Source organism: Amblyraja radiata, chromosome 9 (assembly GCF_010909765.2).
Source record: "Amblyraja radiata isolate CabotCenter1 chromosome 9, sAmbRad1.1.pri, whole genome shotgun sequence".
NCBI lineage: Eukaryota > Metazoa > Chordata > Chondrichthyes > Rajiformes > Rajidae > Amblyraja > Amblyraja radiata.
The window spans coordinates 45,599,237-45,625,241 of NC_045964.1; the positions used below are offsets into that span (position 1 = coordinate 45,599,237).

Sequence of the window (26,005 nt, forward strand, 5' to 3'; positions counted from 1 at the left end):
TCGATGAGGGCAGAGCTGTAGATGTTGTATACATGGATTTCAGTAAGGCATTTGACAAGGTTCCACAAGGTAGGCTGCTCTGGAAGGTTAGATTGCATGGAATGCAAGAAGAGTTGGCTGAATGGATAGAAAATTGGCTCCATGGAAGGAAGCAGAGGGTGATGGTGGAAGGTTGCTTCTCGGACTGGAGGCCTGTGACTAGTGGTGTGCCTCAGGGTTCGGTGCTGGGCCCGTTACTGTTTGTCATCTACATCAATGATTTGGATGAGAACATACAGGGCAAGATCAGCAAGTTTGTTGATTATACAAAAGTGGGCGGTGTTGCAGACAGTGAAGATGGTTGTGAAAGATTGTATCAGGATCTGGATCGATTGGCCAGGTGGGCTGAGGAATGGGTGATGGAATTTAATACAGAGAAGTATGAAGTGTTGCATTTTGGGATATCTATCAAGGGCAGGACCTACACAATGAATGGTAGGGCTCTGGGGAGCGTTGTAGAGAGATCTAGGAGTGCAGGTACATGGTTCCTTGAAAGTCGAGTCGCAGGTAGATAAGGTGGTCAAAAAGGCTTTTGGCACATTGGCCTTTAGAACTTGGGAGGTCATGTTGCAGTTGTATAAGATGTTGGTGAGACCGCATTTAGAATATTGTTTTCAATTCTGTTCACCAGGTTATAGGAAAGATATTATCAAGCTTGAAAGAGTTCAGAGAAGACTTACGAGGATGTTGCCAGGACTAGAGGGTGTGAGCTATAGGGAGAAGTTTAGTAGGCTGGGTCTCTATTCCTTGGCGTGCAGGAGGATGAGGGGTGATCTCATAGAGGTGCACAAAATCATGAGGGGAATAGATTGGGTAGATGCACAGTCCCTTGCCCAGAGTAGTGGAATCTAGGACCAGAGGAAAGGTTCAAGATGAAGGGGAAAAGATTTAATAGGAATCTGAGGGGTAATTTTTTCACACAAAGGGTGGTGGGTGTATGGAACAAGCTGCCAGAGGAGGTAGTTGAGGCTGGGACTATCCCATCGTTTAAGAAACAGTCAGACAGGTACATGGTTAGGACAGGTTTGGAGGGATATGGACCAAGCGCAGGCAGGTGGGACTAGTGTAGCTGGGGCATGTTGGTCGGTGTGGGCAAGTTGGGCCGAAAGGCCTGTTTCCACACTGTATCACACACTATGACTATGACTAATATGAGAAATATATGGTGAGGAAAAGGTTGCAAGGTTATGGACAACAGGCCAAAGGATGGAACAGGAGAGTTGCTTGGTAGAGAGCTAGCATGATCACGATAGGCCAAATGGTCTAATTTGTGCTGCAACCATTCTTTGATAAATGACAGATTAACATAATCCATTAACTTTCCAGTTATGTATAAAAGACTTAGGCTGTCAATTTAAGATTGTTATCCAAATAATTACTTTCCTTGGAAGTGTCTTGATATAGATCATAGTCAGCAATTTTACTGGTATCATCAGCAATCAAAATGATGTATTGCAGTATTTTGCAAATGGCATCCTTGCCTTTGGCTTGTCAGCACATCCTATCACAAGACGATGGATATCACAGCATGGAGCCAAACAGTGCTGGAAGAATTCAGCGGGCCGGGCAGCATCTGTGGACAGACAGGACCCTTCTTCAGACTGATGGAGATGGGGAAAGAAAGAGGGATCAGAGAGGTATGGGTTGGGCAAAGCCTAGCCAGTGATAGGTGGATGTAGGTGATGAGATGTAGGTCAGATAAGGAGAGGAGTGAAATGCAAAGCCAGAGGGAGAGATATGGGTGGAACGAGATGAGGGAGTGAAAAGAGGGGGGATAAAAGGGAAATTTGGGGACTTGGGGAATGGGTGACGAGTGTACAGAAGAGAAGAAAGGAGCAGGGATACAACACTATCTTTTGTTTGTAGAGTGCTTTTTGATAATAGGGAGAACGACCTATGCAAAATCAAAAATTGATGACCACATTTTCAGGAGCATTTTAAAGGACCAGAAAGGTATGGTTGGCAACTTTCTCACTCCTAAATAAGGGACAAAAGGTCAAAATACGGGACAAATTCCCGACGGCAATTCGTTGACTGACTCGACTGTGGCTGGTCTGAAATGGCAGGAGTGGTAGCCCAGGATGTTTGTGGTCTCCGAGGGCAGTGGGGAGAGGAGAGGCTGTGGCCCAGGAGCCATGTGTTCTCTACGGGCTGATGCATGGTGCTTGTTATGTGATGGTGTGGAACCTCAGGTTTCTGTAACTCCTGCCCAACGGCAGCAGTGAGAAGTGACGATGATGGGAACCTTTGATGATAGATGCTGTCTTCTATAAAATGGATGTAGGATTTAGGAGAGGCCTGCGGGACCGAGGGTGTTTATGGTCTCCAGGGACCCAAGTACGAGGCTTGGCTATAAGACCCAGGTTGTTTTGTGGGGGGAAAGAGATTAGGGGCCTGTGTGAGGCTGGGATCCGGGACCTGAGGTGATTATGGTCTTGGGGGGGGGGGGGGGGGGGGGGGAGGGGAGGGCTTAGGCTGAGGGCCCTGGTTATGCAGTATGGTGAGCGGCTGAAACCTGATGTGTGATAGATTGGGTCCTAAAGGCCAGGGGTCGGAGGGGGGGTGGGGAAGAGGGGACATGAGGGTCTGGGCCCCAGGGTGTTTGCGGTGTCCTGGGGATGGGGGGCTGACCTGAAGCCGGGGGGGTGGTGGTGGGGGTTGAGACCCAGTGTGTGAGTCTGAGTCAGGGACCAGCAGCCCAAGGTGTTTGTGCAGTCTCTTGGAGTAGCTGGGACTCGAGCCACAAGGGTCTGGGTGGTACGGACCAGAGCCCAGGGTGTTTGCGGTCTCCTAGTGGGCTGGTCTGAGGCCGGAGGGAGGGGTTGAGACTCGGGGGGGGTCTGTCCTTGGACCCGAGGTGGGAGGGTCTGTCCTTGGAACACGGTGTGAGGGTCAGTACCGGGGTGTGAGGGTCAGTACCGGGGTGTGAGGGTCAGTCCCGAGGTGTGGGGGTCAGGGCCCGGGGTGTGAGGGTCAGGCCCGGGGTGTGAGGGTCAGTCCCGGGGTGTGGGGGTCAGGGCCCGGGGTGTGGGGGTCAGGGGTGTGAGGGTGTGGGGGTCAGGGCCCGGGGTGTGGGGGTCAGGGCCAGGGGTGTGAGGGTCAGGGCCCGGGGTGTGAGGGTCAGGGCCCAGGGTGTGGGGGTCAGGGGGTGTGAGGGTGTGGGGGTCAGGGCCCGGGGTGTGGGGGTCAGGGCCAGGGGTGTGAGGGTCAGTCCCGGGGTGTGGGGGTCCGGGCCCGGGGTGTGAGGGTGTGGGGGTCAGGGCCCGGGGTGTGGGGGTCAGGGCCCGGGGTGTGGGGGTCAGGCCCGGGGTGTGGGGGTCAGGGCCCGGGGTGTGGGGGTCAGGGCCCGGGGTGTGGGGGTCAGGGCCCGGGGTGTGGGGGTCAGTCCCGGGGTGTGGGGGTCAGGGGTGTGGGGGTCAGGGCCCGGGGTGTGGGGGTCAGGGCCAGGGGTGTGAGGGTCAGTCCCGGGGTGTGGGGGTCAGGGCCAGGGGTGTGAGGGTGTGGGGGTCAGGGCCCGGGGTGTGGGGGTCAGGGCCCGGGGGGTGGGGGTCAGTCCCGGGGTGTGGGGGTCAGGGCCCGGGGGGTGGGGGTCAGGGCCCGGGGTGTGGGGGTCAGGGCCCGGGGTGGGGGGGTCAGGGCCCGGGGTGTGGGGGTCAGGGCCCGGGGTATGGGGGTCAGGGGTGTGAGGGTGTGGGGGTCAGGGCCCGGGGTATGGGGGTCAGGGGTGTGAGGGTGTGGGGGTCAGGGCCCGGGGTATGGGGGTCAGGGGTGTGAGGGTGTGGGGGTCAGGGCCCGGGGTATGGGGGTCAGGGGTGTGAGGGTGTGGGGGTCAGGGCCCGGGGTATGGGGGTCAGGGGTGTGAAGGTATGGGGGTCAGGGGGGTGAGGGTGTGGGGGTCAGGGCCAGGGGTGTGAGGGTGTGGGGGTCAGGGCCCGGGGTGTGGGGGTCAGGGCCCGGGGTGTGGGGGTCAGGGCCCGGGGTATGGGGGTCAGGGGTGTGAAGGTATGGGGGTCAGGGGTGTGAGGGTGTGGGGGTCAGGGCCCGGTGTGTGGGGGTCAGGGCCCGGGGTGTGGGGGTCAGGGCCCGGGGTGTGGGGGTCAGGGCCCGGGGGCCCGGGCTGTTTACGGTCTCCAGGCGCTGACGTGCGGCGCCTTGTGACGCGGGGCCGGGCTCCCTGAGCGGTGCCGGGCGAGGGAGAAGGAGGAGGCGGCCTTTCCGTCGCAGGCCCGCGGACAGAGAGAGAGAGAGAGAGGCGGCGTCTCCCCACCTCCCGCTCCGCCCATTTCCCCTCCCTCCCTCCGTCCCGCTCACCACGGCCCGGGCCTGAGTCTACATGAGCGGCCACCAGGCGGGCTAGGAGCAGGGAAGCTGGGATGGAGCTGCCGTCCGGGTCTCAGTTCGGCGACCTGCCGGACTCCCCGCCCCTCTCCCCGCCCCGCTCGTCGCCCCTCTCGACGCCCCGCTCGCCGGGACATAACCGCCGGCGCTCGGGCCGCTTCGGCCTGGAGATGTACAACTCCATGAGCGGCAGCAACTTCGACCTGTTCACGGCCGAGTCGGACTCGTCGCTGTACATGCGGGCCGACGACGAGCAGGAGGCGCCCGAGTTCAGCGAGAGCGACCTCTCGGTGGGCCGGCGCGGACGACCCGTCTCCACCTCCGGCTCCAGCATCCGCCACCGCTACGACGTGGTGGCCGAGCTGGGCTCCGAGGAGGTGCGCTGGTTCTACCGGGAGGACCGCAAGGGCTGGAAACCCTTCATCGGCTACGACTCGCTGCGCATCGAGCTCATGTACCGGGAACAACAGGGGACGAGGGAGGCCAAGGACGGCTCGGCCCGCCCGGCCCCCGAATCCGTCTGTGTCCGAGGGGGGCTGTACGAGGTCAACGTGATGGCGAAGCAGTGTTACCCCGTGTACTGGCACCGTAAGTGTTGCAGCGAGATTGTCACCCACATGTTCACTGTTACCCCGTGTGTTGGCACCGTAAGTGTCACAGGGATAATAAGTGTGAATGTAGTGTTTTAAGTGTCCCCTGTTGCAGGGAGATTGCCATACACATGTCCTGTGATACCCCGTGTGCTGGCACCATAAATGTCACAGGGAGACCTGTACCTGTTACAGGCAAATTGTCACGCACATGCCCTGTGTTATATTGTAACTTGCATCTTGTACTTGTCATGGGGAGATTGTCACTGGCATGACAGCGTTACCTCATGTACTGGAGATGTAAGTGTCTCAAATGTAGTGCAAGTATTCCCTGTTGCAGGGAAATTGTCACCCACATGTCCTGTGTTATCTTGTACCTGGCACCCTAAGTACTTGTCATAGGGAGATTGTCACTCACATAAGATAGACACAAAAAGCTGGAGTAACTCAGCGGGTCAGGCAGCATCTCTAGGGAAAAGGAATAGGTGACGTTTCGGGTCTCGCATGTACTGTACAGTGTTACCCCATGTACTACCGCTGTAACTGTCACAGGAGAGTAAGTGTAAATGTAAGTGTCCCTTCTGCCACAGGGAGGTTGTCTTACAGCTCCAGTGGTAGAGAAGCGTTATCCCCTGCAAGTGACCCTCCTGTTGCAGAGAGATTGTCTCCTATTACAGTAAGTGTAAATGTGGTGCCGGTGTAGGTGTCCCTCCTGTTACAGGGAGATTGTCACCCACATGACCAGTGTTATCTTGTGTATTTGCACCATAAGTGTTGCAGGGTGATTATAATTCCTGTTTACAGGGAGAGTAGGGTCATAGAATGATACAGTGTGGAAACAGGCCCTTTGGCCCAACTTGCCCACACCGGCCAACATGACCCAGCTACACTTGTCCCACCTACCTGTGTTTGGTCCATATCCCTCCAAATCTGTCCTATCCATGTACCTGTCCAACTGCTTCTTAAACGTTGGGATAGTCCCAGTCTCAACTATCTCCTCTGGCAGCTTGTTCCATACACCCACCACTCCCTCTGTGAAAAAGTTGCCCTCTGGTTCCTATTATGGTAAATCCTTGCCCTCTCGTCTTCAGCCTCTGTCCTCTGGTCCTCGATTCACCTTCTCTGGGCAAGAGTGCATCTACCCGATCTATTCCTCTTATGTACTCCATGTAACTGTAAGTTACAGTTACTGTAAGTTAACTTACAGTGTGAATGTAGAGTAAGTGTCCCTTGTGTCACAGGGAGATTGTCATCCACATGTCCAATGTTTTCCTGTGTCTGCCATCATAAGTATCCCTTTTCATTTGTCACAGGGAGATTGTCACTCCTGTTACATTAAGTATAAATGTAGTGTATGTGTCCCTCCTGTTACAGCAACATTTTCCAGTGTTATCCTGTGTACTGGCACCATAAGTGTCACAGGGAGATTGTCACTCCTGTTACAGGGACGGTAAGTCTAACTACGTGTCCCTCCTGTCTCAGGGACATTGTCAACCAGATATCCAGAGATAGAGGTGGAGTGTTATTCCATGTACTGGCACTGTACGTGTCACTCCTCACTTGTCACAGGGAGGCTGTCAGCCACATGTCTCTATCAAAGCCCAATGTAGGTTGCAGCGACAACTGCGCAAGGGATGAACAAGATTAAACACTGAGTTGGAGGAATTCCGTGGGTCAGGCAGCAGCTGTGGAGAGAATGGACAGACGATGTTTTGATTGGGATTCTTCCTCAGACTAATTGGAGTATAGGGGGAAATGCCAGGCTTTATCCTGCCGTCTCCTTTCTAATTTTCTCCTCGATACTCAAATGAGTCTGAAAAGGGGCCCTGAGCCAAATGTTGTTCATATGTTCTAGGAGCAGAATTAGGCCACTTGAGTATACTCTGCCATTCAATCTTGGCTGATCTATCTTTCCCATTCTCCTGCCGTTGTCTGTCCATTCAGTTCATAGATGCTCACCGCCCGAGTTCCTCCAGCTCTTTGTGCTTTGCTAAAGATTCTAGCATCTGCAGTCTCATGTGTCTCCATTTTACGCATGATCTATCCAATCCTTCCACAGATGGTGCTTGACCTATTAGGCTCCTCCAGTACTTTGCTCAAGATTACTGCATCTGCAGTACCTTGTATCTCAACTCTGCTGGAAGAACTCAGAGGGTCAAGCAGCATCTATAGAGGCCTATAGCTTTGCCTCCACAAATGCTGCTTGAAGCTTTTTTTGTCACTTCATAAAGCAATTTGTCAGCCTTTGTCTAACTAAATTTGTCAATTATTCTTGAGAGAATGCACTTTTAAGAAGACCATTGACATTATTTATGACACTGCAATTACATTTCTTGGATTGTTTTATCAGACTTTGCGCATTAATGCAATTGTTTGGAACGTGTTATTAAAAAGCTTGAGTTTGGCTTTGACTTCCTGTTTATTTTGGAAACGCCAGGGACTGCAGATGCTGGAATCTGAAGCAACCAGCAATCTCAATGATTTCCTCCAGCAGTTTCTCCTTAATTCCATTCATTCTCCTTTGTCATTGTAAGTATTCAGTAATACGATTTCCAAGCAGCCGGCCGCATTGTTTTGGGACAATACGGAGGTAACAATCGCACGTGATGAAGAAAATTTTAAATTGTGTCATTCGACAGTCAGGAAAAGAAATCACTGAGGAACTCAACCAAACATTGCAAAAAGACTCGGTGAGAATCCCAGGGGCAGAGATAGAGCAATCAGCAGTTGATGTGCGGGGGAGATAAATGGCAGTGAAGAGACCAAAATGCCAGCATCCTTTGAGCATCCATAAAGCTTTATGGAAAATTTACTGAATGTCACCAACTCTAGTTTAATTTGGCGGGATGGATGTGGGGGCCGTCACAGGGACAACTGGAAGATTTCCACAATCAATTTTGGTCAAAATGTTCCATAGGTTGCAGTGACAACAGCTCTGGGGATTAACAAGATTACCTTGGGATCAAATTTGGGTTGAGAAACACAGGCCTTAATCTCGAAAGACTGTGGAAGCCGATTGCAAGCGTGTTAACAGTGGGAGGAGACCGGAAGGATTGCTCTGGCAGGAGTAAGCAGCAAGACGGTGAAAGATCATAGGAGAGAGGTGGTGAAGAAAGTGTTTGGTGTGGTAAGGGGACATAAGTGGGGGGAGTTGTTAAAGAGTCCAGAGAACATCATGATAGTTGTACAGGATGTTAGCAATTTTCGATTAAGATGGTGCAAATTGCATAGCTTTAGTGTGCTGGCCAGAACACAGATTCTATGAAGATTGGCTTGATGCAATGAATGAGACAGAAATTACATTATAACATGACCATTGCCCTCTCTACCTAAACATTTGGAAATATTGAAAGGTTGGGCATACAAAAATGACATTTAAATATCGTATCATAGAAAGTGAAGATGGTTATCAAGAATTACACCAGGATTTTGATCAACTGGGCTGAGGAATGGTTAAAGGAATTTAATGCATATAAATGCAGGATGTTTTTTGGGGTAACCAATCCCATGCAGGACTTTCACAGTGAATGGGGAGTGTTGTAGAGCTGTGGGATCTAGGTCAACAGGTCAACAGGTACAAAGTTCCAGGGTGATGAAGAAGGATTTTAGCATGCTGGCATTATCAGTCAGGGAAATTAGTATGGAAGTTGGAACCACACTGACCTTTCATCCTGGGCCTCCTCCATTGTTAGAGTGAGGCCCAGCGCAAATAGGATGAACAGCACCTCGTATTTCGCTTGGATAGCTTGCACCGCAGCGGTATGAACATTGACTTCTCTAACTTCAAGTAGCCCATGCTTTCCGTCTCTCCTTCTATCCCCTCCCCCTTCCCAGTTCTCCGACCAGTCTTATTGTCTCCAACTACATTTTATCTCTGTACCTCCCAATTCCTTGACATCAGTCTGAAGAAGGGTCTCGACCCGAAACGTCACCCATTCCTTCTCTCCGGAGATGCTGCCTGTCCCACTGAGTTACTCCAGCATTTAGTGTCTATCCGATTTAAACCAGCATCTGCAGTTTTTTCCTACATATGGAAATTGGAACGTTCCACTTACAGTTGTACGATGTTGGTGAAGCTGCATTTGGAGTACTGTGTTCAGTTTTGGTCACCCTGCTAAAGGAAAAATGTCATTAAGCTGGGAAGAGTGCTGAGAAGATTTATGAGGATGTTGAGGGCCTGAGCTATAGGGAGAGGTTAGGCAGGATAGGATTTTATTCCTTGGAGTGTATTCCTATTCCTCGGCCCTGCTGAGTGCCCCCCACCCCCATGGACTGTCTCCCTCGGATGGTCACGTCGCACAGACATATCTGCACTTTAGTCTGTTTTGACTGTTTTACTGTTTTAATGTTCTTTTTCCAATCCATGTTCTCGGGGTATCTAAATCTAAATTTTATTAGTTATTTAAGTTATGACATTGGATGGAAGCTGCATACCAAATCTCGTTGCAATGACAATAAAATTTATTATTATTATTAGTAGGCTGAGGGATGATCTTGTTGATGTGTATAAATTCACAAGGGTTTGGAGCACAGAGTATTTTTTACTAGGATAGGGAATCAAAAGCTAGAGGGCATAGGCTTAAGATGAGAGGGAAAAGATTTAATAGGAACCCGAGGGCAACTTTTTTTACACGGAGGGTAGTGGGTATTTGGAACGAGCTGCCAGAGGAAGAAGCTGAGGCAGGAACAGTAACAACATTGCAAAGACATTTGGACAATTACATGGGTAAGAAAGGTTTAAAGGAATAAGGGACAAACGTGGGCAAATGTGACTAGCTTAGATGGGGCATCTTGATCAGCATGGATGACTTGGGCTGATGGGCCTGTTTTCATGCTGTATAACTCTATGATTAGATTTAATTATGTTACCTGGTGATGAAGATCATCGAGCTGTTATAGGTACTGCCATACTTTAATGTTGTCCCCAGGACCTCTGTACCCAGTGCTTTGGTTGAATGTTTCAGTGCTGTTCGGCACAGGAACATCAGTCTAGATTTTGTGCTTGGGTCGCTGGAGAAAAACAATTGGAAATTGAGAAAATTCTTATCAGAATAAAGCCTGGGTCAATATTCATCTGAAAATAGTATATCAGTTGGTTGACAGGTAGTAAAACTCAACTATCCACTTTGTCTTGTCATTAAGAAAAAATGTACTTGCCTTTGGCCAGTGTTTCAGAGAAGAATATGTATTGGAGTAACTCAGCGGGTCAAACAGCATCTCTGGTGAACCTGGATAAGTGACGTTTCGGGTCAGGACACTTCTTCAGACTCGATGTCCTCCAGAGATGCTGCCTGATCCACTGAGTTACTCCAGCACTTTGTGTTCTATGCAAGGTTCCAGCATCTGCAGTCCCTTGTGTCTACATTTTCTTTAGAGAATAGTTGGCAAAGTCCTGTTTGCGGCCCAAGACAAGACAAGTTATTCTATCCATTGTAATGAATACAATAGGCTGCATTTCTATCTGACACACAACAGCTGTCTGTATCCAATTGGGATTTGCAATGTCAATTGTTCTGTATAAAGTTTGTTAAAATTAGTCAACAGGTGGACGACAATGCACCATGAGATCATGGTTCAGTGATTACATTGGCCAGATGAAATGGCCACAGTAACATAAATAATTGAAGCATGTGGCTGATAAAATTGCTGTCTCCCGGTTTACAGTTAGTTAAACAAAACCACTTGCTCCAAACTACTTTCAACAGTCAGATGTTGATAGTGAGTCATTGGGCACGCTGGATAAATTAGTGTTCAATGCCCCTTGTATTAAAATTATCACCCCATTACTAAATGTAATCAAGTGTCCTGATCATCTGTCACCATCACATTTTTAGTGATTGATTTAGTATCGTCACGAATACCAAGATACAGTGAAAAGCTTTGTTTGCATGCTAGCCAATCAAATCATACTACACACCAGTATAATCAAGCTATATACAAATACAACAGGAAGTGCAAAGAGAAAAATACCAGAGTGCAGAATGTAATGTTACAGCATTGTAGCGTTACAGTTATAGAGGGAAAAGTGCAAGGTCCACAATGTGGGTTGGAGGATTGGGATACACCCTAGTTTATGGGAAGATCGTTCAGTGGTCTGATAACAGATGGAAGAAACTTTTCCTTAATCTGGTGGTTCATGCTTTTGTATCTTCTGCCTGATGGGAGAAGAGGGAAGAGGGAGTGACCGGAGTGAGAAAAGTCCTTCACTCTGCTGGCTGCTTTCCAAGGCAGCATGAAGTGTAGATGGAGTCGATGGTAAAGGATAGTTTTCACACAAAGGGTGGTGGATGTATGCAATGAGCAGTTGAGGCAGGGGCTTTCGCAATGTTTAAGAAGCTTTTAGAAAGGTATTTGGATAGGACAGATTTAGAGGGATATGGGCCAAAGTCAGGCACGTGGGACTAGTGTAGATGGGACATGTTGGTTGGTGTGGGCAATTTATGCTGAAGGGCCTGTTTCCACACTATGACTCCATGATATCAGATTCTTTGACTTATTAATGAATTAATTTATGCCGTACTAATACCTCTGACACAGTAACTGTTAAGAATCTAGCAGTAGCCCATGTTATTAAAAATTATGTAACTAATGCTGTTTGTAAATCTTACTGAGATTTTCAGAATGGCCATCGCAATTTTTATAACAGTCTTGCAACGTCCTTAAAACTATTTCATTCTTTTCGCTGTGCTGCCAAGTGAATGTTCCAATATTGGTGTCAATTGAAAAATTCCTAACAGTGAGTCATTGTGAAATTGCATTGCATTGCGTAATTCTGCAGTGACAATCTTTTTTTTCCCACATAACACGAGTTTGGTGGAAGATGTGAAAATAAGAAAGATGTTTTAACCCTTCTATGGTGGGGTTTAATTGCAAAGTAATCCCCACTCCAGCCTGTGACATTGTGAATTTGTAGCATATGGTTTAACTGTCTCTTGTCTTTAACATTACAGGATTTAGAGTCCATAGAGTTGTACAGCACTGAAATGGGCTCTTTGCTTGACCATTTTGCCCATTTACATTAACCACCTTTGTCCATATTGGGAATATATCGTTCAATTCTTTGCATCTATCTATTTTAGGGTCTGTCAAATGTTACTTAAACTTAATTGCATCTGCTTCCTTCTCCTCCTTTGGCAACATGATCTAAATATAAACCGTTGTTTTGTTTAAAACAAAACTTACCCTCATTCCCTTTTAAATTTCTCACCTTTCACCTTAAATTCATCTACCCTATCTATACCTCTCTCAATTTTCCATGCTTCTATCAGGTCATCCCTTAGGCTTTTTCACCCCAACTAGCCTAGTCTATCCTATCCAATTTCTCCAATGCAAGCAACATCCTGGTGACTGTTATCGGCATTTTCCCACCCCCGCCAATCATATGCTTCCTGTAGTGCGGCAAACAGAACTGCACATAAAACAAAGTGCTGCCGAATCTGTAAAGTTTTTATAAAGTTGCGACATAACCTCCCAGCTCTTGGGTGTTATGGCCAGACCTATGAAGATAAGCATGCCATATGACACCTTTGCCTCCCTGTCCACCTATGCTGCCGTTTCTGTGGAGCGATGGACTTGGACTTGAGGATTCAAGCCTTTTTTTTCATCGGTTCTTGCGACAATAATCGACCAGACCACTGAGTTACCAAAAACGTACGTTTTTATTGAGCCGAGTCTTTACATCAGTTCACCCGGCTGCAGGCCAGGTAACCCTGCAAAGAGTCGCTACTCCTCTTCTTCGGGCATTACCTTATATACCTTTTTAAACAAAGCTTTCCTTCCCCCTTCTTATCCAATTATATTCCTTTACATCAGTCATCCATTAGCATGATGTCATCGGTTCTTCGTCAAATATGGGGTTGTTTTTCACCCTTTGTTTAAAGTTGGTTATCAGCAAAGTTGCTTAAAGTTGATCACTTCCAATTATGAAGTTGTTTGTTTTCCATTCTTTGCTAAAATCAGTTCTCTGCGGTTAGTCATTCTGCATGTCTGCAAGTTGTACAAGGGTAGTGGTTCTGCTATTTGTGTTAGTAGGCTTTTTGCACATGCAAGCTCAAATCTTTAGGTTAGACATTTAATAGAATTAGTGACATTGGCTGCCTCAATCTTTCCATAGCAGGATTTAACACAACTCCTCAGACTCGTAGGTCTCTCTGTTCATCTGCTACCATTTACTAGTATGAAAATGGTGGTGGATGTCCTGTCCATGTGGAGTTTCCACATTCTCCGTGCCGTCAGGGTAGGCAAGGTAGGCACTGCCTACACTGACTAAAATTATAAAATGGTAATAACTAAATATAAATAGTAAAGGCATGGGAGAATTATGCCTATCTAAGAGATCGATCTCTTAGGTAGGCATAATTCTCCGTGCCTTTCATCCGCAGCGCCTGTAACCCTTGAAGGTCTGTGCAGCCCACGTGCCGTCAGCGCTCCAATCCAATCCAATCCAACTTTATTTGTTAAGCACTTTAAGACAACCAATGTTGACCAAAGTGCTGTACAGAAGAAAAAACAAGACATCATAAACAGACAACATAACAGAACATAACATAACAGCTCACATAAGGCGCATAAATCACATATGAAATACAACAATAAATCAAAAGACATAAAACATGAGTAAAAATAATAGGCATGCAATAAGCAATCAAAATAAGAAACCAATCAAGCAAATAAAGCGCTGCTTCAAGCCGTCAATTTCAAGCGGGGCTGAAGGCAGCAGAAATTCTGCCTTTGTAGTACTGCGCATGCACAGCAGCCGACTGGGCATGCACAGCGCTAGTTTCTTGGCGGGGTTTTCAAATATGGATTGGCATTATTTTAAGTGTATCTTAGGAAACAGAGAGAGAAGAATGGAGTTTGTGTACCAATGATGTGGTAAGTACATTTCTTGGTGATGTTTTTAAATACCGTATTTCCCGGGGTGTGGGGGTGGGGGGAGAGCTCCTTTCACAGCGTTTGGGGAGTCTGGCCCGGGGTAAAGTTGCGGGGAGGGCACGAATGTTGTGAAGGAGGGGATCGGGATAATGCCACTTGCGACGCTCCTTGCACGAAGCCACCGTATTGAGGCGGGGTGGGGGGGGGAAGCAGCTCAGGTGGCTGCGAGCGGCCGCCGGGCCGGACAGCTGAACCGGCCGCCACCTCAGCACCTTCTGCCGGCCCCCGCTCACCTCTGGCAGCTCTCCGTCTAAAAACCTCCCTCCTGCCGCTCGCTGGCCTCACTCATGTCCCGCAAATTTAAAAAAAACAACAGCGCGATTGAGGTTACTCGGCTGTGGGAATTTAAGGATTTGCAGGAAGCGGCTGACATGAGCGAGCGGCAGATGAGAGGTGTTCAGACGGAGATCACTGCCAGAGGTTAGCGGGCGCTGAAGTGGCGGCCAGTTCTGCTGTCGGGTCCCGGCGGCCGCTCGCAGCTCCCCGAGCTGCTTCTATCCCCGGCTACAGTGAGGTGGCTTCGCGCCCGGAGAGCAGCGGTGAGCGAGTGAGGTACTGGCATTATCCCTGACCCCCTCCTTCTCAACGCTCCTGCCCTCCCCGCAACTTTACCCCTGGCACAGACTCTCCACATGCTGTGAAAGGAACTCTCCCCCCAATTGGTCCCTTGAACAAGTGTTGTCGTTCAATAAGATGATAACTGATTCAACTTTTCCCTGTACTCCCGTTTTTCCCATCATCTCTACACCTGCCATCACCCTTCACCCCCCACCCATTCAGTAATTAAAAATAAAGGAGACTAGGAAGCCATGGGCAAATTGAATTGTTACTGTTTTTATTTTTATTTTTACGGAGTGAACAATCTGCGCATGCGCGGTTTAATTTTTTTAAAAAGCCGATTGACTGCCTACCCTGAGTAATTACTCACGGCACGTGCCTGCTATGATCACATGGGTTTCCTCCGGGTACTCCTATTTCCTCCCACATCCCAAAGCCGTGCGAGTTTATAGGTTAATTGGTCTCTGTAAATTGGGCGGCACAGTTAGGCAGAGGTAGAGTTGCTGCCTTACAGCGCCTGAGACCTGTGTTCGATCCTGACTACTGGTGCTGTCTGTATGGACTTTGCGTGGTCTCTCAATGATCATGTAGGTTTTCTCCCACATTCTAAAGATGTGCAGGTTTATAGGTTAATTGGCTTTTGTAAATTGTCCCTAAGGTGTAGGGTAGAACCGGTGTATAGGTTGGCGCGAAGGGCCTGCTTCTACGCTGATTCTCTAAATCAAACTAAATTGCCCCTAGTGTGTAGCGAATGGTTAACATAGAATAAATGTGAAAGGTTGATCCAGAGCACACAGAGGAAACTCAAGTGGTCAGAGGGAAACATAGAAGCTTTTAGAGTCAGTTTTTATATTCCCCGTAAGCTTTCTTTCATGCTCTTCCCCCCCCCCCCCCCTTAATTAGCCCCTTTGTCCTCCTCTGAGTTCTAAATTTCTCCCAGTCCTCTGGTTTGCTGCTTCCTTTGGCCAATTCTTATGCCTCTATACTTGATTTCCCTCATTAGCCATGGTTGAGCCGCTTTCCCCGTTTTATTTTCTCGCCAGACGGATGAACAATTTTTGGAGTTCATCCATGCGGTCTTTAAACCTTTGCCATTGCATTTCCATCGTCAACCCTTTAAGTATAATTTGCCAGTCTATCCTAGCCAATTCCCATCTCATACCATCAAAGCCTCCTTTCTTCAAGTTCACGACCCTAGTCTCCAAATTAACCGTGTCACTCTCCATCCTAATGCAGAATTCCACCATATTATGGTCACTGTTGCCCAAGGGGCTCTGCACAACTAGATCACTAACTAATCCTTCCTCATTACACAATATCTAGTCTAGGATGGCCTGCCCTCTAGTCGGTTCTTCTTAAGATTAAAACCATCCCGTATACATTCCAGGAAATCCACCTCAGCGCTGCTACCATTTTGGTTGGCCTAATCTAAATGTAGATTAAAGTCACCCATGATAACTGCTGTACCTTTGCTGCACGCATCCCTAATTTTCTGCTTGATGCTATCCCCAACCTCCCTACTGCTGTTTGGAGGTCTGTATACAACTCCAACAAGTGTTTTCTGCCCTTAGCTATTTCACAGTTTTACCCATACTGATTCTGCAGCATCCAAGCTAATGTCTCTCCTTGCTATTGCATTGATGTCCTCTTTAACCGGCAGTGCCAACCCACCTCCTCTTCATTTCAGTCTATCCTTCCTGAATATCGAACTCACAGCCGTTTTCCCCCCCCCCCCCCCCCCCCCCTCCTTCCCCCCCCCCCCCCTTGTCTTTTCGTCTCTAGCCTTGGTCCGACCATTTGCCAATTGTATTGTATTGTATTTTAATGGCCACACAGCCAGGCTGGTGGAATTTGTTATCAGTACAGCTCGGTACAGGTTCCAACATTTCATCAAACATTAAACATATAACATAGATATACATACAGATAGACACATTACATGATACATAAGGGCCATGCTTATTCTTATTCCTCACCGTACAGAGTTTAAAATGTTAATTGCAGTGGGAATGAAACTGTTTTTGAAGCGGTTTGTTTTGGAGGCAATTGTCCTGTAACGCCTCCCAGAGGGCAGTAGCTGAAAGGCATAGTGTGCAGGGTGAGTGGGATCAGAAATGATCTTGCGGGCTCTGTGTAGTGTCCGTTTGTGGTAAAGTGATTCAAGGGATGGTAGGGGTAAGCCAATAATTTTGGATGCTCTATTGATGATGCGCTGTAATTTATTCCGGGAGAGTGAATCGAGACTGCCAAACCAGACTGTGATGGATGAAGTGAGGATGCTTTCGATGATGGCTGTATAGAAGCGGAGCATGAGATGAGACCTTACTCTGAACTTCCTGAGCTGTCGGAGATGGAAAAGTCTTTGCTGGGCTTTTCCATAGATGTGGTCTGCGTTTGTCCTCCATTTGAGGTTGTTGCTGATGTGGGTTCCAAGGAGTTTGAATGTGTCAGTGATGGAGATGGATTCACCTTTAATGAGCACAGGAGTTTTGGGGGATGGCTGGCGTCTTGGGTCGATGATGAGTTCTTTTGTTTTTGATGAGTTGAGTAAGAGATCATGGTCTGTGCACCAGGTCACTGCTTGGTTGACCTGTGCACGGTATTCAGTTTCTTGGTTGTTGGTGATGAATCCTATGATGGTTGAGTCTTCCGCGTACTTGTACAGGTTGATGGAGCTGTGGTGGGATGTGAGCTGGTTTGTGTAAAGGGAGAATAGCCAGGGTGAGAGAACACAGCCTTGGGGTGTGCCTGTACTGAGGAACAGAGGGGAGGATGTGTTATTGTTGATCCTCACCCTCTGTTGCCTGTTCCAGAGAAAGCTGTGAATCCAGTGACAGATGCATGGGTCAATGTTCATGTCCAGTAATTTATTGAACAGTTTGGCCGGGTTTATTGTATTGAATGCAGAGCTGAAATCCATGAACAGGATGCGGGCATATGTGTTTGCGGACTCCAGGTGGTTCAGAATGTGATGAGTTGCTAAGTTGACGGTGTCCTCAACTGACCTGTTGGCTCTGTATGCAAATTGATATGGGTCCATGAGTGGGGTGGTGACAGTTTTCAGGTGATTGAGTATGATGCGCTCAAATGATTTCATGACTGCCGATGTCAAGGCAATGGGTCTGTAGTCATTGAGGCAGGAGATGGTCTTGGTCTTGGGAACCGGGATGATAATGGATTCTTTGAAGCAATTGGGTACTGAGCTTTGACAGAGGGAGGTGTTGAAGATGTTGGTAAAAACCCCAGCCAGTTCCGCAGCGCAGTGGTGGAGAACGGAGGGGCTGATGTTATCTGGGCCGGGGGCTTTATTCCTCTTAAGTCCCCTGAAGGTGCTCCTCACCTCCTCCTCGTAGATGGTGAAAGGGGGGGGAGGGAGGGGGTCGGGGGGAGATGGTGGTGGAGCCGGTGCCTGCTCAAACCTCCCATAGAAAAAGTTGAGTGTATCAGGAAGCTGATTGTTGCTGTCAGGTGTGGGGGTGGGTTTCTTTTTGTAGTTCGTCATGTTTTGGAGTTTTTTCCAGATGAAACGTGTGTCACTAGTAGTGATTTGTTCTTCTAGTTTAGTGGCATAGTTGGATTTGGCTCTTCTTATAGCAGATCTCAGTTTGTATTTGGCAGCCATATATTGTTCTTTGTTTCCTGCCAGATGTGCTGAATTTTTCTCCTTTCTTAATTTTTTAATGTCCTTGTTAAACCACGGTTTATTATTATTGTAGTGTTTGACTTTTTTGAGTGGTATGCACAGGTCCACGCAGTAGTTGACGTATGACGTCACTGCAACGGTGACGTCGTGGAGGTCACCTGCAGCATGGAAAACATTCCAGTCTGTGCACGCGAAACAGCCCCGGAGTTTTTCGATGGCTTCAGGGGACCAGCACCGGACAAGTTTTGTTGGTGTCTTGGAGGATTTAACTTTTTGCCTGTATTGTGGAATTAGCAGCAGCATTGCGTGGTCGGACCTGCCCAGCGGAGCCCTCGAGAATGCACGGTAAGCCTCTTTGATGGTAGTGTAGCAGTGGTCCAGCGTGTTGGTCCCTCTGCTGGGGCAAGTTACCTGCTGATGGTAGCCGGGGAGCTCAGATGACAAATTGGTCTGGTTAAAGTCCCCAAGGACGATGACTGCTGTGTCCGGGTGTGAATTTACCACTGAGGAGACGTAGTTGGTTAACTCGGCTATGGTGGTGTTAGCGTTAGCCTCAGGTGGAATGTAAACACAGATCATAATTACTGATGCGAACTCCCGTGGGAGGAATGACGGTCTACATTTGACAGTGAGGTATTCCAGGTGCGGGGAGCATACATGGGTGAGTTCTGTAGAATTTGTACACCAGCGTTCATTGATCATTATGCAAACGCCACTGACTTTTGCCTTGTGCGATAGTTTGGATGATCTATCGGCACGATGTAATGTGAAACCTGGAAGTGTTACCGCTTGGTCAGGTACTGATTGATCCAGCCAGGTCTCTGTCAGGCAGATGGCAGAGCAGTCACTGTAGTCTTTGTTAGTTTGTATCATAACTTGGAGTACATCCATTTTGTGCCGGAGGGATCTGACGTTTGACAGCAGAAGGGCTGGGAGCGGTGGCCGGTAAGGGCGTCTCCTGAACCTGGCAAAGGTGCCGGAGCGGCGGCCCTTTTTGGCCGGCAGCCATGATGTAGAGTGGCTTGAGATGTTTAAGTCCCGTAATTTCTCCTCCAGCAATCACCCCCACCCCCCTTGACTGTATCCACCTATCATTTGCCATGCTTTGTCCTGCCCCTCTTCTCAACCAGCATTGTCCCCACCTCCATTTGAAGAAGGATCCTGACCTGAAACATCACCTATCCATATTCTCCAGAGATGCTGCTTGACCAGAGTTACTCCAGCAGTTGGTCTTTTTTTTTAAATCCAATTAGCTGGCTCATCATGGATTTCTGCTTTTAAAACTTATAAGGAAAACTGTAGCAAACGTCTTTGTCAAGTGTGTTGATGAACCTTTCGGGTGTGGGGTATGTATAAGGATTACAGTAATTATTCTTCTATTGTCACAAGTTCTGGTGCCAACATTTGATTTATAAAAGAAAGATAAATGTGAGGGCTGAGAATTATGTAAGTGGGCGATTACTGTATGTAAGAGGCTATTCAAAGGCAAATTAAGTGCCAAAAGGAATGATTAGATTTGGAGAAACTAAAAGGAATTTATAGAAATGCAACACAGAAATGACATTTAAAAAATCCAACAATGGTTAAAGTGTGTCTGCACATCTAAAAGTTAGTTTTCAGTGGTGGAGTTAGATTGCCAGTAATCAGTGTTTATTGTTAAAGTGGTATAAACTTAAATACAAAGTTTAACCTTTCAATAGCAAGTTAAGTTCGGATCCACCATGTTGATGTGGCAATTTAACACCAAATCATTTTGGCAGATATATTTGGGAGCAAATATATAATTGGTACTAGTACCTCATTTTCTTTAACTCCAAACTGAAATGAAAGCTTCACCGATTTAGCAAGATATTTCTCAATAGAAGTACACAATTTAACATAACTAAGTTCCATTTATGTTATTTTAATTTGGAAATTGAATTAATTTCACCAGTAATCCTTTTCAAGATGTTCTGAGGAAAAATTCTGACCGCTCTGTAAATTGTTAGATATTCAAAAAGAAGATGCTAATTTGGAGATATTTTGTTAAAATACGAAGGACAGGAACACATTTGTAGCCACTGTGATGTAGAAATGAGTACTTTTTCAACGTTATTGGCATATTTTGCGATTTGTTTTAGTTCAGTTTATTGTCATGTGTACTGAGGTACAGTGAAGAGCTTTTTGTTGCGTGCTATCCAGTAAAATAAAAGACTACAAGATTACAATCGAGCCGTCCACTGTGTACAGATAATTGGTAAAACATTTGGTGCAAGATGAAGTCTAATAGTTTAAAGATCTCCATTGAGGTTATAGTATAGTGTAACATATAAAATTATAAAAGGACTGGACAAGCTAGATGCAGGAAAAATGTTCCCAATGTTGGGCGAGTCCAGAACCAGGGGCCACAGTCTTAGAATAAAGGGGAGACCATTTAAGACTGAGGTGAGAAAAAAACTTTTTCACTCAGAGAGTTGTGAATTTGTGGAATTCCCTGCCACATAGGGCAGTGGAGGTCAAATCACTGGATGGATTTAAGAGAGAGTTAGGTAGAGCTCTAGGGGCTGGTGGAATCAAGGGATATGAGGAGAAGGCAGGCATGAGTTATTGATTGGGGACGATCAGCCATGATCACAATGGTTCGAAAGGCCGAATGGCCTCCTCCTGCACCTATTTTCTATGTTTCTATGAGGTAGATGAGGTCAGGACCACACTCTTAACATTTTGTAAATGTAATGTTACAAATGTTGTTTTAGATATAAGCTGAACTTCAACATTTGCTGTTCTTTATATAACTTGGACGGACTTTATTCCTTGGGGCTCAGGAGACGGAGGGGTAATCTTATAAAAGTGTATAAAATCATGAGGGGAGTAGATAGAATGAATGCACAATCTCATCCAGGGTAGGGGAATCAAAACCCCGAGGACTTGGTTTTAAGTTGAGCGAGGTAAAATTTAATAGGAAACTTTTTCACCGAGGGTGGTGGGTTATATGGAACGAGCTGCCAGAGGAGGTAGTTAAGGCAGGTACTATAACAGAATTTAAAAGCCACTTGGACAGGTAGGTACATGGATAGAAAAGGCTTAGAGAGATATGGGCCAAATGCGAGCAAACGGACCTAGCTCAGACGGCTTGAGGTGTTGGACATGGACGAGTTCTGTTTCCGTGCTGCATTGCTCAGAGATCAAGTAGCTACAGTCAAGAATCTTGCTGTGGCATTTTGCATCCTGTTCTGGTACAATTATTAAAAAATGTTCCGTGACTTTTGTAGCAGGCATGATTTTGCATCTTGCAATTTACTATTTTTGTGATGTTTGATTTTAGCTGAAGCTGATAAGATTTATGTCATGCGAGGCCAATGGTTTATTGATGGTACGTGGCAGCCTTTAGAAGAGGAATACAGCGATCTGATAGAAGCTGAACACCTGAAACGTTTTCGGGGTCAACAGATCCAGGATGCATTTGAGCTGGATGTAGCTAAACCAATGGACAGTAAAGACGGTAAGGCAAAGCCTATAATCCTATTTCCAGTTTCACAATCCACTCTCAATGAAATAGAGATTATACATTTTTATTTATGCTTCAAGTTTGAATGTACAAATTCATCGTGTGTTTAATAATATTTATAATTTACAGTTTCTGAGCTGCTGACCATACCTTTGTTGTGAGGTTAGATTTTCTGTAAACTATTATTAAAATCTTTGCAGAGTAAAAATTGTTGAATTGTTGCTAATTACAATCCAATCAAGAGTCAAGAATGTTGGAATAATTACATTCTTACTTGCTGCAGCTTAACAGACCCTTGAATGCATTGCACAGCATGGCGGCACAACTGGTAGAGCCGGACGGAGCCGGCGACTCAGTGCAATCCTGTTCTCGGGTGCTGATCATGTGGAATTTGCACGTTCTCCCTTTGAAAGCATGGGGTTTTTTCCAGGTGCTCCGGTTTCCTCCCATATCCCAAAGATCGCTTCTCATTAGTTCTGAAGTTAACTTCAATCCTGCAACAGCCTGGAGGTGAGCTGCAAATTGTGGAAAGAAGGGTTGTCGAGAGTGGGCATTGACACCGCCTTGTTTGACACGGGTCTTCATTTGGGAATGACTCTGTCATGGAGCTGTGGGTTAACAACAAACTGGTAGGGCAATCGTAAGGGCAGATGGATTTGTAGGTGGCCAAATGCGAGGAAGCTTTCCACAATTGCAACCAAATAATGGAGGTGGAAGCAGAGGCATTAGCAAGGTTGACAATGGCCAAGTATGATTGATCGATTGAATCACCTTCGACCCACTGAGTCCAGACTGACCATCGATCATCTCTTCACACTAGTTCTATGTTATCCCATCTTCGCATTCACCATTAAACCATTAAACCCGAACACCCAGAGGAAATTCAAGTGGACAGAGGAAAACAGAAAAATAGGTGCAGGAAACAGAAAAATAGGAGTAGGCCATTCGGCCCTTCAAGCCAGCTGCCCCATTCAATATGACCATTAGCCTTCTTCACTGCCTGCAGTACCTACATGCTTACTTTCAGTGACAGATGTGCAAGCACACCCAGGTCTCGTAGCATCTCCCCTTTTCCTAATCTGACCCCATTCAGATAATAATCAGCTTTCATGTTCTTGCCACCAAAGTGGATAACCTCACTTTTATCCACATTATACTGCATCTACCATGCATCTGCCCACTCACCCAACCTATCAAGTCACCCTGCAGCCTCATAGCATCCTCATTGTAGCTCACACTGCCACCCGGCTTTGTGTCATCTGCAAACTTGGAGATGTTACATTTAATTTGCTCGTCTAAATCGTTAATATATATATATTGTAAATAACTGGGGTCCCAGCACTGAGCCTTGCAGCACCCCACTAGTCACTGCACCAGTCAGGTAGAAGGTTCCAAACTCCACACAGGCATCATCCAAGCTCAGGATCAAATCTGGGTCTCTTGCGCTGTGTGAAAGTAGCTCTACCAGCTGCACCATTGTACTGTTCTATGCAATATGCATTTTGCATTGAGTTGTGGCTTGGTGACGATAATGGTCACAGTGTGTCTTGATCCACTCTGTACTTCAGGGAACAGTCCTCCGAATTACATGGTCACAGTGTGTCAGAATCCACTCTAATTCGGGGAGCAGTCCTCCGGCCATCACGAAGAGATGGTTGAGGAGGACCCTAGCAACAGGTCGAACATCAAGGAAACTCCTCCTGAAGTTACAACAGTCAGACCTGTCTCCTTTCTTGAAGGTGGTCACGATTACAGTACCGCTGAGGTCTCCAGGAATAATCTCCTCTTTCCCAGTGTGGGCTTTGAAGTGGCATATTTGTGACAGCATTGCCTCATCAATACGGTTTAGGTTTTGAGCAGGGATTCCATTTTAAGTATGTGTAGAAAGGAACTGCAGATGCTCATATATACCAAAGATGGACACAAAACGTTGGAGTAACTTAGTGGGTCAGGCAGCATCTCTGGAGAAAAAGGGTGGGTGACGTTTTGGGTTGGGACCCTTTGAATGGACACAAATTTCTTTACCAGGACATTTATAATAGACATATTCTGAATAATATCAAACATAGAAAGTACAGTGGAATAAGCCCTTCTACCCGCAATGTTTGTGCCGAAGATAATGCTGAGGTAAACTCATCTCCTCTGCTTGCTTTACCCCTCCATTCCCTGCATATCCATGTGCTTATCTAAAAGTCTCTTAAATGCCACTATTGTATCTATCTCCACCACCACCGCTGGCAGTGCGTTCCAGGCACCTGCCATCCTTTTGTGTCAAGAAAACTTGCCCCGCACATCTTTTAAACTTTACCTCTCTTGCCTTAAAGCTATGTCCTCTAGTCTTTTACATCTCTACTTGTACATTTCTACCCTGGGGAAAAAGGTTCTGACTATCTATTCCATCTATGCCTCTCATAATTTTATATACTGACCATCAGTCTTCCCCTCAATCTCCGACGCTTCAGAAAAAACTATTCAAGTTTGTCCAACCTTTCCGGGTAGCTAATACCTCCTAATCCAGGCAGCAGTCTGGTAAATTTCAATAATTTTTCCAAACAGGTTGTGTCATAATATTGCCTGCACATTAAGTTAGCCATTACAGCATTCAGCTATTAAAGATTTCATAATTTTGCTCCTCTGGTTTTCATCCGTCTTGGTGTAAATTGGAACTTGACAATTTGTTCTAAATTAGTAAATTTCCAGTTTACACTTGTGCATTTGATTATAATTTAATTTGCTGTTGCTGTGGAATTTTTTTTTACACTTTTTTAATTATCTTCCACATCTCTGTCACTTCATCCTGAACCTGTTGTGCACCAATCACAGCTTTTGTGAAAAGAAAATGAATCCTATTGGATAGCAACTAGGCCCTGGGGGAAAAAAATTACAAGGGAAATGAGCAACAACACCTCGGATATTTTTCTGAGTGGCTGCATAAAGTGGAAAGTTAATCTGTTATCCAGAGACATTTTTAAACTATTTGCGTACCTGCTGATTTGAATAAATTGAAGTGCAGTGCAGAATGTGCTTGATAAATTAAAAGAACAGTGGACCATTTGCCAGTAATGAGCTCTGAGGTTTTTTTTAAACGTGGGAAGAGATGTTTTCTTTCCTAAACCATTTTCAACTACGTGCTTTCAGTTGTGACCACATCAGAAGAAAACAAGAATCAAGTCAATTGTTTAATTGGTGCATGTACCAGCAACGAGACAATAACATTTTTACCTGCTGCAGCTTAACAGGCCCGTAAATGCAATAACACGGATACATTTCTAATAATTATAATGCAATAAGTTAATATCTGTAATTCTAGAACCCATAATAGTGCGAAACCAGGTGGTGCCGTAAGTGGCAGCCTCGCCAACAGCCTGTCTTCTTTTGTTGTTTTTAGTATGTTTTATTTGTATGTTTTAGTGTATCTTTGGTTTTGTATTATGCGGGGGGTTGGGGGAAACTTTTTTAATCTCATCCCTCGACGGAGAAGCGACTTTTTCCATATCGTATTTATGTCCGCACTGTGGCCTACATCGTGGAGCTGGCGGTCCCTTTGTTAAGGATCGACATCGGGAGCTCCAACCGCAGGAACTTTGACCACACCGATCGCGGGAGCCTCGATCGCCACCTGCGGGAGTTTCGATCGCCCCGACTGCAGATGTTTTAATCGCCCCCCCCCCCTGACCGCGGGAGACAAGAAGGTAAAAGTTATTCGCCTTCCATCACTGTGGGGAATGTGAGGTCGCCGAAATACAAGATGGACGTGCTGCTCGCGCTGGTGGGGACTCGGAGGGATTGCCGTGAGTGCAGTGATCTTGGTGTTTGTGGGGAAAACGTGCCATGAGAACATCCTGGAGGCTGGTGCAAGTGTGGACGGCTTTCTGACTGTTTGGGCAGACGGGGACTACTGAGAGAGTGACAGCGGTCGGTACAATTCCGGTCACATCACGGTGAAGGAGCGTGTGTGTGGTCCGGACATTGAACTGATGGCTGTGGGTCTCCGCTTATGCTCTGTGTCCTGGATATTCTCACACGCCGCTGTGGTGGCTATTTATGTTTAATCTTTATGTAGTTTTGTATTTTGTTGCTTTTTTTTTGGCATGACTGTATGGTAAATCAAATTTCACTATACCTCGGTACACGTGACAATAAAGGACCATTGAACCGAACTTCGTAGTGCAACTAAGGACAAAAGTCCGTAGAAGAACATTGTTACTGAGGTTAGTGTTGTGCAGTGTTTAAGAGCCTGCCAGTTGCTGGGAAGAAGATGTTCTTGAACCTGGTGGTCATGATCTTTAGGCTTCTGTAGATTCCACCTGACAATGGTAGTGAAATGAGAGCATAGCCCAGGTGCTGTGGGTCTTTGATATTGGCTGCCCTTTTTGAGGTAGTACCTCCAATCGATCCCTTCGAAGATGAACATGT

General features: G+C 46.8%; 1 protein-coding gene across 3 annotated transcripts in view; it reads left to right on the top strand.

The window, feature by feature from the left end:
- Positions 1–4,197: 4,197 nt before the first annotated feature.
- ddhd1 (DDHD domain containing 1) overlaps positions 4,198–26,005 on the top strand; it is a 56,285-nt gene continuing 34,477 nt past the window's right edge. Inside the window, exons 1-2 of one of the 3 annotated variants that reach the window (XM_033027265.1) lie at positions 4,198–4,965; positions 21,407–21,583. In XM_033027265.1, coding sequence (XP_032883156.1) covers positions 4,413–4,965; positions 21,407–21,583 — 730 coding nt within the window. In that variant the 5' untranslated portion in view covers positions 4,198–4,412. The remainder of the gene's footprint in view (positions 4,966–21,406; positions 21,584–26,005) is intronic. The other 2 variants (XM_033027266.1, XM_033027264.1) reach the window with 2 other exon arrangements.